This window comes from Fistularia commersonii, chromosome 8 (genome assembly GCF_037954325.1).
Source record: "Fistularia commersonii isolate RoL2024-O1a breed Wild chromosome 8, RoL_Fcom_v1.0, whole genome shotgun sequence".
Lineage (NCBI taxonomy): Eukaryota > Metazoa > Chordata > Actinopteri > Syngnathiformes > Fistulariidae > Fistularia > Fistularia commersonii.
Window position 1 is genome coordinate 11598898 of NC_141291.1, and position 13179 is coordinate 11612076.

Here is a 13179-nt window from a genome sequence, read left to right on the forward strand (position 1 = left end):
TTTATCTTGCAAGGATGCCCCACCTCATTGGGAGCTCTTGGTAAAGCCAATTTACTTTTCCTCCCAAAAATGTTGATCTCGGTGTGACAGTAACTTCTTCCTCGTAAGTGCGCCTTCGTAACAACTCTGTGGGAGTAATGATGCTTCGCCACCTGTCAAAGGGCACGAGAGTTGACTTTGTGATTGGTTTGTTTATGTTTTTGCCAAAGCCCACCCGACACGCACCAATTACTTGGGCCTCCTTAAGCCCTTGCTTTGACTGCCGTGTTAATTAGCCTGCCGAGGGGTTGTAGTCGCAACAAGGCGAATGATTGCTCCCTATCAATGTCCACGGGTTGAAAAACATGTGCACTTACCACAAGAGCAAAAAGCCTGACTCATTAATATGGCAGTAAGAAAAGATAAAGCACCCACAAGCCTCTAAAAATGCCAGTAGAATCATGAGGATTGTGAAGAATCACAGTTGCAGTCAGCTCCATCGGCCACAAAGAAAGTGAAGGAAGTAAGAGGAGGAATTATTAGAGGGGATTGTGATCATGTTATGTTTCAGGGGAGACTGAATATTTAGGATCTGTTCTGCTCAAACTCACAAGTTGTCCACTGCAATACCAGAAGCCACTGATGGGATGAACAGAGGAAAAACTTACTACTTTTCCCTCAGAGAATGTTATGAATAAATCTTGATTTTTCTTGAGGTTGTCTTCAAAACAATCTGTTGCAATGACAGAAGTCTGAAAATGTGAAAAATTGTCACTCTTTTAGAGATGCCTGTCAAATATGTCACCAAAACAAACCATGTAATCCAACTGGGATTGTTAATTGATGCTTTTCTAATTTCCTTTTCCTTATTATATCAAGTTTTTGTCTTTTCATGATTTATGACTCTATTTTAGAATTTTTTATAACCCTTTTTTCCTTTCCTTCCCAAGCTTCACTCAATAAAAATGCAATTTTTGATAGCAAGCTCATAAAATTGGACATCAAGTAGTTTTCCCATATACAGGACTGTCTCAGAAAACTAGAATATTGTGATAAAGTTCTTTATTTTCTGTAATGCAGTTACAAAAACAAAAATGTCATACATTCTGGATTCATTACAAATCAACTGAAATATTGCAAGCCTTTCATTATTTTAATATTATTGATTATGGCTTACATCTTAAGAAAACTCAAAAATCCTATCTCAAAATATTAGCATAGCATGAAAAAGTAATTTTTGTTTTTTTAATTGCATTACAGAAGATAAAGAACTTTATCACAATATTCTAATTTTCTGAGACAGTCCTGTATAAGGGAATGGCAGCAAGTCACTCATATATCACCTGCACATTTGTAAACCCTGGCAGAAATACATTTATTTTTTTAACCCCAACCGTGATTCCTTTCAATGCTTTTATGCCTGGAACTAAAAAGGTTCATAACCGTGGTGGCGATATGTGATCAAACATTATATTTTTATCGCCTATCCCGAGGCCATGTGCATCAATGTGTGAGATTGTGGAGAAATCATTAGCTATCCAGTGCAAATGGTTCTAAAAGCAATGCAAAGCCTATCAAAGCAGCCTGGGATTGTTTGCCTTGTTCTTTGCTGTCGCTGAATTGAAGATGCTAAAAAAATCTCTTTAAATGAAAATGCCATTTACCTTTTTTCATGTTCAAGTAAATCAAGTCCAGAATTTCTCAGATGTTTGACAAACTTTTGCATTATCAAACCCTTTCTCACCTGGAGAGGAGGTCTGACTGCCAGGGCTTTTTTTTGACTTTGCAGCCACACTATGTATCTGACTGATAATTTAACACAGTGCTTTTCATATCTTCAGTTGTATATGATTACCTGCCTGCTTGAATATATGTTATCCAACAGTGTTGTGTAAAATGTGTATTAGATATAACTTGTTTTTTTTTTCAAAGGAACTTGTAATTTGGTGCCCTACAGCTCTCTTAATGGATTATGAAAGACAGAGTGAGGTGCTAAATTGAAGTAAAACACCTGAAGCAGTCGGTATCACTGATAGCATTTCCTCAGAGGCAGGAAGTCTTTGTTTATGAGCCCAGACTGAGCATGCACTCCCACATTTCTATGATAAGAGGGAATGTTTGTTGTCTGCTTGCTAAAGAAAAATGAAATAAGGTAATATTAAAAACACTAAAAAGCAGGTTTGAGTCCGACCCCAAGGTGAGAACCGTCTCTGTGAAATTTCTTTTACCTCTAGACAAATTATGAGCGTCGGAATCCCGTCCCCCAGCTAGCTGAAAAGGGCCATTTAAAGTAACGTTTGATCAATAAGCCATGATCATTGTTTTTTACTGGCTTTCGTTTTAATCTCTGCTTTTATTCAGTATGACAGCAGTGTGGCAGAAGGGTAGAGGGTACAACATAGGGAGGAGTGTATTTTTAGTGAATGTGTGTGTTTTGCTCTGGGTTTACCCCATATTGTGCCCAGGGAAGAACAAGAGTAATTAGTCTGATGAGGGTAAATAGTCTTGGCAGTTAGCTGGCTCTGAACAGCATAACATCACATTTTGGGTTGGTATCCAGGATAATTACCGGTCCTTATGAAACATTGTAGTTTTCTTGGACTCATCATACACTCATATCTAATGTGAGGATTAACTCTTAAAACAAATTTAACCAGTGTCTAAAGTGATTTTTTTTTCTCCCTTGTTATCAATGTATTTCTTTGCCAATGTTCATTTCTTGGCCCATTTATCCCATGTTTTATTGTACTGTGTCAGCACTTTTCTTTTCTTAAAATCCACAGATTGATTCATATATTTGGGATAATGGATAAAATCAACTTCAAACATGTGTCTGCAGATACACAGCCGTGGTGATGCCCGTCTTGTACAACACCACCCATCGCTCCAGGAAGAGAGTTTTTGCAATGATCGCCATGGTGTGGGTCCTGGCTTTTGCCGTCTCGTGTCCGCTGCTGTTTGGCTTCAACACCACAGGTCAGATCAACACAACTGTCACATTATCTCGCTGTCCATATGCAAGAGCCATGAAATTTAAGAGTCAAAGGGTGGTTGCATGGCAGGAGAATATTTTTATGTTATCTTTATATTCAGGGTCAATATGAGGTAAGCATGGAGTTTAAAGTCAACCATGTCTAGAGGAAATGGGATTTTAAAGGTTTGGTCCACCGATTTATAGGTTCTGAGTCATTTTTCTTATCATAGGCAGCAGCGCAACATTCAGCATATGAAAAGGCTGATCTGTAGTTTGTTCCTGACTTTATATGATGTGGGGAAAAAGCACCACTGATTGTATTATTTGTTTATCTCGGCTGGAGTTCGAACTTTCAAAAAGGCGTGACAAACTGACCATGTTGAGATTGAGAGAGATGTGACTTTACCAGGGAGTGACTAATGCCTCATTTGCATAAATATGTCATGATCGTATATGAGGCAAGACAAACTGCAAAACCCGCTCTGTGTATTACTTTTAATATTTAAGCAAATAGACTAGTTAAAGCACTGTTTGCATATGAGTTAATTATGATGATGTTTGACACAAAACTAGCAAATGTTGCTCCTTCTAAATCATATTTAAATTTTCAGTACTGTTAACATTAATAATGTATGAGTTCATAATTATCTATCTTTACCAAGTTTGGAACACCACCACTAACCCCATATTTAAGCAAATATGATGTTGATATCTATCACAAAGCATATGAATAGCTTAAAAAACTTACTTTGTGTTGGGTATGCATTAATATTTTGCCCACAGCTTGCAGAACAGCTTTAGATTTACTGTACAATCTAAAAAATGTTTCAAGAGATTTAATATTGTGGTGAAAAAAGGTTTTGTTTTTTCCCCCAACAATCTATCAAGAAAGAAATATATCAATGAAATACCTTCTTTTTAAAATTTAAGTTATGGGATACATTTTATTTTATTTTATTTTATTTTATTTTATTTTATTTTATTTTATTCATTTATTTATTTATATTTGTGTTTTTTATGTACTAATAAAAATATTTTTTTGTCAAATGTGGTTATTGTAATTGGTAAATGTTGGTGAACATCTCTTATTTCCTTGTTCGTAATGAATCACAACATAGGTGCCATATGAAGATGAGTTTCGATTTTAACAGCAATGCTCCACTCAGGTCATTTTCCGCCACTCTCCATGTAGTTTGAAGTTCTGCATCAGAAAATCAGTCAAATTTGAATAATGTATCACTCAATGTATCCGTAACAACCAAGAGCAGCTAATGAAGCGGTTCCTCAATTGACTTTCAGGTAAGATCGGCATGATGTTGTATACTTTTGATTTACTCTACATGCAATTGGAAAATAAACTATATTCACTGATGACAGAATCCTATGCAATATCACCAGGACTTGTTTTAATCACAAACCCATAGTGGTGTAGATGCATGGCTGAACCCTGCAGCATAAATCAGAGACAATGTTGAGGCAGTCAACATGGTTGAGCCCATTTACAGTCGATGCAAAACAATGGTTGATGATTGCCGGTTCCCTGCTGTTTTGTAAACAAGCGACCGAGCATCATCAGCGCAATGCCAAACCAGCAGGTTCACGTCAGGTCCTGCTCTTTCGACGTATCTGAAGAAACATATTAGACAGAGAGCAGCCTGACACTATATCACTATATTAACAATTACTGTACAAGCATCCTACTAAATGGTAAAATAATCGGAGTGTAGAAACGGATGTGCTGAAGAGGCTGAAAATAGATCCTATCTGTCTCTCCAGGTTTCTGTCTTGCTTTTGAGGTGTGTGTTATTGATTTAGAGGAACAACTGGGGAGAAGAAAATCATTTCAAATCGCTCATACTACTGACATGCAATTTGCATTTCACAGCTGTGGTCAAAGCCCATTTTTTATCTTTAATTTAAAGCCCTGTTAGTTTACCTGACAGATAACTCACTCGGGAGCTTTAATTGAAAAAATTAAGCAATTACCATTAATATCATTATGAAGCCAAATGGCTCTCTACTTCAAAATTTATAGTGGAATTACACCGGTAGTGGTGGGATTGGCTGTGAGCCTGTCTGTACTAAATTACGCACTTCTGTGTATGTGTGCGCCACAGAATAAAAAGGAGGGCAACCCCCAAGGTTGTAGAGGACAGAGTGTGCACCGGGGGTTCACAGATGACAATAAAATATGGCCATTGCCTCTTTTGTTATTCTATGATTTTCAAACACTTTGCATCCTTTCTTTTTCCTTCATTTTACACAGATGACCCGATGGTGTGCTCTATCTCCAACCCCGATTTTGTGATCTACTCCTCAGTGGTGTCCTTTTACCTCCCGTTTATTGTCACCCTTCTGGTCTACATCCGCATCTATGTCTTCCTGAGGATGAGGCGAAAGAGAATCACCTTTGGCCAGGCCAGTGGGAAAGTCCGTCCAGGCTCAACTCCACCATCTGTGGTGAGGCTTCTTATAAAATACGCTCTATAAATAATAAATACATCTAATAGAGGAGAAAACAAGAAAAAGTAATAAATGATAGGTTAATAAATAATAATAAGTCAATAAATGCGTGGTAATATTTCTGAGTCGATGTATTCTACAATTTGGCCTTTGACCTCAGAGAGGAGACCTGCAGGGGGCCTTAATCCAAAGTAAAATATGAATAAGTTATAGACAACTGTATGGATTATTGAGAACCCATCGAGAATTTAATGACCACCCCCATATTTAATAAGTTACAAACAGTGGTAATTGCAGGCCTGTCGGCCACTTCAAAAACTGAGAAACTCTTGACCTTTGCTTAACGGGTTGAATACCAATTACTCGACCGCCAGAAAGTTTCTACCCCCATGCCATTCAAACGTTGTTGTCATTAGTGTTTAATAATTTCTAAATGATGCATGTAGTGCAGAGGAGGGTCTTTTGGTTACAAATTGGTCTTTATAAAGGCTGTTGTGTTAGATATGAGCAGCTGAATCTACCAGAACACTGTTGTCCGCTGCTGTTAACCTCCATTGAAAAAACATGATTTTCTCAGTTTCTTTTTAATATGACTCAGAATGTTGGTATTACTTTATCTCCTTAGTTATTGCTTTGTCAGTAATTTTTTTCAACCGGCCATACATCATGCAAATGAATAATAACAAGTCTCCCTTGGACCAGACCTTAACTACCGCACAACCTCCCATTTTATTACCATAAGAAAAGGTGTGCGGTATCTAAAATGAAATGCACCATATAATCGAGCAGATGTGCATGTTGGAGAGAAAAGGAGAGATATAATGCAAGATATTTTTCTTACATGACTGAATTCTACAAGTTAATTGAAGGGGATGACATTTGCATCTTGAGAAAATTGCTTCCCAAGATGTGAAGGGAAACAGTCATTATGATACAAGATGACCTATAACAATAAATGTAATTTTAACAACCCTCTGTAATCAATTATGCTCCTTAAATGGTGAATTAATTAAACAAAGAATCCTCTGAGTCAGTTATCGTTGCCTTTGTGTTTTTTTATGAAGTGAATAAAAGTATGGAAGTATGAAAATGGTTGGGGAATTGTCCGATGTTGTTGTCGCTGAAGTTCGATCCATCCTCAGAACTTTTATGTCAGTGTGAAATTACAGCTACAGTAATTTCAAGTCTCTGGTTTCTTGTGATTCGCAGGACATGGGTTTGATATCCCCGGAGTGGATCTATGTTATGAATGTGATGGGATTCGGGTGCACTGCGGGGTCCATATATAAACAGCCATGATGGAGTGTAATATCCCTGCGGAAGTGAGACGGTGCAGTTTATAATTTGTTGAGGTTTAGCTGCAGGGCCAGTGCACAGTTTGAATGAGAGCGGGGCAGCAGTTCACAAATGTGAAGACAATTTATAGGGCATGATTATTAAAAACACGACAGCAGGTTATGCTGCTGACAGCCTTAGAATAAAAAGATAAACTAATTAGAATGTGGTCAATATCACTATTTCACAGTTCTATTAGAAATATCTTAATATAGCACAATAGTTATCTAATTGAGTATTATTTTATTGTATTTATAAACCCACAAGGTTAGAACACGATTTCCATGAATCTAATTTCCTCACTGGCAGAGACAAACAATTACAAAAGACTACTTCATATTTTTCCTCGAGCAGTTGTCAGATCTTTGATCGTATCCATCACTATTTGTCTCAGTTAAATCTATCACACAAGTGATGGTTTTATCTTCCTAATATCCTGAGGCGATGAGGCATCGGGTCATCTGCTGTTGCTCTGTAGAAACCCTATTTTTAATGTATTGTGTTAAAAAAAGACGTTCTTAGATAACTCAGTCGAGTGACTTGACCGACCCATGCTGACCCAGAGGCTCCCCGTGTCATGTGGTGTGATTCATTGTTCTCGACCCCCCCTCCCCCTTCATTACACACAAATTCACAGCCACGTCCTCCTTTTAGCAGCAGGTTAGAGATAATTGCTTGTGTTTTGGGCTGCAGTTCGAAAAGTCATCCATGAATGGAGACACCCATTGTAAGATTCAAGCCCTGGGGTAGTTCAGGCTGAAAGATGTATAATGGAAAAATGCTTTGAATAACATAATAGAGTCTCTGTCTGAGCCAAGTGATTCCAGTTGAAAATAAGATCTTGTGTTTTTGCCTTGTGTCAAACGGGGTCGTCACTGTAGCAGCGGTGAGCCCCAATTGAATTATGCAGTGGCACCGTGATGACAATCAGATATCCATACTGCTATCAATTTTTTTTCCAGGTATGAGCTGTAAAAATGATACCATCTGATTGTCAAAAAAAACTGCAGAAAAATGTGTAGCTCTGTATACTGATTGGTTGGTTAGCATCTATCTAAAACGTCCCTCTGATCCCCACAGGAGACATGCCTACAAGAGGAGACTCCCAAGGCTAAACAGGACCTCTCACCAATAAGGATTAAAGTGGTAGGTGTTTTAAAGTCAAAAGTCAACACTCGCATGAGATTATTTTTTTTCTCCTTTTTCCAGCTGCCTTGTTTTGTTGTATACAGAGAATCCTCATGCTTGAATAACTTAGATTGATTGTGTTGGTGAACAAGGCAAGGTCTGTTTTTAGCTTTGCATGTGGGTCTTTCTTTGTGTATATTTATGCACGCTTCAGTTTCTATTTCACTTTGTGATCAAAGCTTTGGGGTTTGAGGAAGATTGCTGTATCATATTTCTGGACCGTGGCTTCATGCACGGTGGTCACTCATCACCTGATCAAAGTCTGTGGCTAATACACTGCAGCACCTGCATAATTTACAGATGATGGAGCGAAGAATAAAAGTGTGTTTTATTTGCCAGGGAGAAAGATGTGTTGTTGAAAACCTTTTCTTTGTGGTTGTGTTCAGAAAAGAAATCAGTACGTAATCATCAGTGCGTAATTTGAAAAAATGTTTAATCTTTTATTGCTGCAAAGTGCAAAAGGCTCTTTGCAACCATGCCTGCTGAAAAGTGATAATGCTTCATGTTATGTTAATCCAATCAATAGGCAAAATGACTGAAAGTTTCCATTGTTATGTAGCTTGAAGTCATTTCAGTCTCATATCATTTTATTTCATGTGGCTTATATTTAATAACCTGGTTTGGAGATGTATGGGAAGCGTCAATCACGGCGTAGCACTTTGGAAAATCGGCTGAATTTTTCCAAGGTGCACCACTGTGGACGCTATCAATTTATTATTCACATTAACTTGAAGCCAAGATAAGATAATTGCAATCATGACACTGGAAATTGAGTTTCTATGAACACAGAGATTGATAAAGATATTAATTAAATAATTATGAAATCTAGTACAAATATCTAAACATTCAGGCTGCGTTGATTTTTTTATTTTATTTTATTTTTTTGCCACACGGGGGCAGAACAGCTTTGACTCATCATTGGCTTTAAATTTGTGGAAAAGAAGTTAAGGAGCAATTAGCTATTTTCACATCTGGCGGATGCAAAACAACACTAATTTCAAACCATGTCTCTGGCCACCTGAGAAATATAAGTCCAATATTACCTCCCCTCGTTATCTCTTCACCTTCGCCAACTCCTGGGGGAAATATACAGCTCTTTAGTTGCTAAATGCTCCATTATGGGCACCCATCGCTTTCTGTCCATCTGTTCTTCAGAGGAAAGTGTGGTTGATGTATAAATAGCTTTCTGCTGAGAAATCTTGCCTGATACAGATAAAAAAAATGAGGCTTTAAGAGCTGTGAATTAGAACTGTAAAACAGAAGAATGGATTAAGAGGGGAAAAAAAAGTTTTTTTGGAGCAGAGAATGCCCTAAAAGTATCAGTGCTTTCAAGTCTTTCTTTTTTAAAATGACTAACTATCACCAGGTGGTGACCAGTAGTTTGATTTATGGAATTGTTCAATTGTTGTAATCGGCAGCGAAGCTTACCTATGTAAAGTGTGACCTTCACGTCCGCCTTCAAATGCCGTGTTGATATACACATAAGTGAATCTATCCAGATATTTACAGGAACTATTATTGTCTTGACCATTTTCATCAGTTTTAAAAATGCAAGCAAGAGGTGGGGGTCACATTTTAAACTTTCCGGATGTTCTGCATTGACTACATCGCAGCCAGTGCGTGACAAATGTGCTCAGCGTATGACAAATTCCATATGACCATGTGTTATTTCTTCTGACAGCAGAGTGTCGAGCCCTCAGGTCCTTCCAAGCCTAACCTGCTGTCGGGATGCCTGTGGCACAAACGCCCAAAGACAGGACCTGTGGAGAACTCCGTGCTGCCCCCGGTGGACACGCAGAACTACTGCAGCATCAGCCCTGCCACCTGCGGCCGCACTGAGCTGGACCTGGACCAGCAGCAGGGATCGGATGAGGATGAGGAGGAGGAGGTTGGGGAGATTACCCAGAATGCACAGCCCCCAGTCAGGATGAGCTGTGAGGTTAAGGAGCTATCCAATGGACAAACACACACATCTCTGCGGCCTCTTCCGCACTCGTACATCAACAGTTCCCGATTCAGGAGCATGCACGCCAGGGAGAAGAAGGCTACCCAGATGCTGGCCATTGTACTCGGTGAGTAGAGACTATCTTAATGGAGATGAGATGGGAGATAAGATGAGATAAAAATACAAATGTCACACTTGCTACACATGTATAACAGTCTATTTGGGGGGGGATTCCATACATGAATGATTTTGTTATTTTGCTTCATTTGCTTTTTATGACAATATTTTAAACCACACGTGCTGATTGACTTTGCAGAACACCTGCTTAGTGTGCTCAGCGAACACACCAGGACATTTATTTTCTTAGCATGTCTTAACATCACATTTAAAAAAGCTATGATGTCAAGAATTATATGACAGCTTTTTGTGCACACGTTACGTGTGTCCTCACACAGCTACCCCAAGCTCCAATTATCTGTGACGTTGCCACAACCGTGTTCCACTTGCAGAGGAAAAAGTGTAATCAGAAATGCCTGATTATATTTCCATGCTGTCAGTGAACAGCTTTGCACACATAGGAAGTGATCTCAGAGCAGCTCATCTCACACCTGCTGTTCAGGCAGGCAGCAACTGCCTACCTGTGATATGTGGATCCAATTTAAGATTTTTTATCCATAGGGTGTGAAATTTATTGTCAGGCTGGCTATTGCTAGGCATTGTAGAGACCCGCATGTATGAATGCCACTAGAGATGCAAGATAGAAAAAATATGCTAAAAAACATCCCAGTTCAAGGTGCATCCATGCAAAGGTGTAGATCAGCACTGTTGTGGCCAACTGATATGGAGGAATGTAATTAAATATCACTTACTGAAAGCCGTGAAATAGAAGAAACAACCACTAATGGGTTTGGGTTAAAATGTAGTAACCACATGATTACTAGTGATGGGGAGGTCGAGAAAAATTAGAGGAATATGAGATGTTATGTGGACAAGCAAGAGAACCAGGAAAACTGACCCTGTTGGTGGCGAGCAAGACATACATGCATACATATATATTCAAAACACTCACACACACACACAGGCATATTAATGCAAATCCTCGACCTGCTGAGAAATGTGCCCTGGAACATGGGCTATAATGACACACTGACTAATATAGGCCAAAAAGCAAGAATAACAGGAGGGAGGCAAAGTGCATGGTGAACAGGCTAATTACAAACCTCTTACACAAGAGTAATTTGTGCTTTTAGCAATTTCAGCAGTTTCTTTTTTTCGGTGGCAGAGGTCGATATAGTTTAGAATCTCAAAATTTACTGATCGGGAACATCGGGCTAGTTGACAAATGCAAACTTTCACTGTCTTGCTTGACGGTGAAAAGAAATGTCAAAAAAAATGCCGTTCAATACGTTGAATGTGATCATCACAGTGTACGCCATGCATAGAAATCTGCAGTTTTAAAGGTCGACTGTAAATTCTATTTCTATGCATATTGATTAACATGACATATCAATTTTTTTCTCTTGTCATGGCTGTCCTTCTCAAAATGTAACTTTTCTCACGCTCTCCTACCACTTCAAACTCCTCTTTCCTTGCTTTGCATCACTGATTTCTCCACCCACTCAACGTTTTGGTTTTACTTTGTTCAACATGCTATTCCACTTACACCCTCTATTCCCTCCTGCCCTTTGTCTCTGATCTTGCCTGCTCTAGGGGTGTTTCTCATCTGCTGGCTGCCTTTCTTTGTGACTCATATTCTGAACACCCACTGCAGCACATGCTACGTGCCTCCTGGGCTTTACAGCGCTTTCACCTGGCTGGGGTATGTCAACAGTGCTCTCAATCCTGTTATATACACCACCTTCAATATCGAGTTCAGGAGGGCCTTCATCAAGATCCTCACATGCTGAAGAGGACGACGTGACGGGAAATTGAAAAGGAGATGAGGCAACGCATGTGTGCTACAACTCTGACATGTTACATTAAGTGAACCGTGGACGTTCACCGTTCATTCTGGGGACAAGCGAGCCATTTTTTATGACACGGGGCAAGAATTACATAAAAACTGGAGAGAGAAGTATCACTGTGGTGTGGAATCAATGCAACCAAAAGACAGTTTTTACAACTCTACGACAAGGACTATATTATATTTCTCAACAGGGCTCTTTGTCAACAGTATGAACATTATTCCTATTTGAATAAGACATCACAATCCCAGTCTTACTAATAGCACAAAGTTTGGCATTCTTTTAGTGTACAACGCACATACTCCTCCTTGGCACGGCTCCTCGGTTCAGGACGTTCCGGTCGATGTCAGTTTGGAAGCTAGTTAGAGCCGAGATGAAGCTCAGAGCCAGATAGATTGATCACACATCATTTCTGTCCTGAGGTCTTCTGCCATCTCGCTGCGTCGGCTTACTGATGCTATTCACCCCCCCAACCCTCCCTTTTTTTTCAGTACAAGCGCCATCAGTTACTCACCAGTGCATGCAAAAGTGATTCAAGGGCATCCACTTGGATTGTACTGGAAGGATTCTGTTGGTCCATGCAAGGACTAAGGGTTTGAAGACAGTCTTACGTATAAAGTATATTGATGTAAAGGCATTGTCCTTAATGTAATTTCATTAGCAAAAAAGTAATGTGACACTTTACTGTAATGCACATTGGAAAAAAAATTCAGTCAGTGTTTTTCCAGGACCTGCCCTTTTCGTTTTACATCTACCGGATGTTGTCACATACACTGACAAAGATGGGAGCTCGAGATCTAAATGAGTTAAGCCCGATTATAATCTTTGTGGTGGGCAGGTCTATCTTGGACATGTGTGTTGTAAATAAAGAAGATGAACCATTTCCCAAACGAGGTTTTCTAAACATACGGTGGTAAAAAAGCAGACGTGGGCCTCTCTGTGCGAAAGCCACTCACGATGACAGAAACCATCACATTTGGTGAATGAAAACGTGAACGAGATTTCTGCCGAGAACACAACAGAAAGCCATCTGGGGAAAATTGGAGATTTAGAGATGGTTTTTGAAAAGTGGAGCAACACTGACAGTAGGATGAGTCTGGAGAGAAAAGCACAGAGAGAGAGATAAGGGATGAGGGGAAGCTGAGTTGAAAAGAGTAGAACCAAAAAAGCAAAAACTGGCCGCAAAAAGCGAAAGGATCATAATACACTGTAGGGAAGAAAAGATGGCCAGGTGGCTTAAAGAAGAGATGGTGCAGGGAGTTGTCTTTCTGAGCAAACATTTTAAGCACCCTCATTTCGCTAAGAGGCATCAACACCTGCTCCCCTGCCAC

General features: G+C 39.3%; 1 protein-coding gene across 2 annotated transcripts in view; it reads left to right on the plus strand.

The window, feature by feature from the left end:
- drd3 (dopamine receptor D3) overlaps window positions 1-12735 on the plus strand; it is a 32379-nt gene extending 19644 nt beyond the window's left edge. For both annotated transcript variants that reach the window (XM_086151167.1, XM_086151168.1), the window contains 5 exons: window positions 2819-2955; window positions 5220-5413; window positions 7832-7897; window positions 9621-10011; window positions 11595-12735. In XM_086151167.1, coding sequence (XP_086007293.1) covers window positions 2819-2955; window positions 5220-5413; window positions 7832-7897; window positions 9621-10011; window positions 11595-11791 — 985 coding nt within the window. In that variant the 3' untranslated portion in view covers window positions 11792-12735. The remainder of the gene's footprint in view (window positions 1-2818; window positions 2956-5219; window positions 5414-7831; window positions 7898-9620; window positions 10012-11594) is intronic.
- Window positions 12736-13179: the final 444 nt, after the last annotated feature.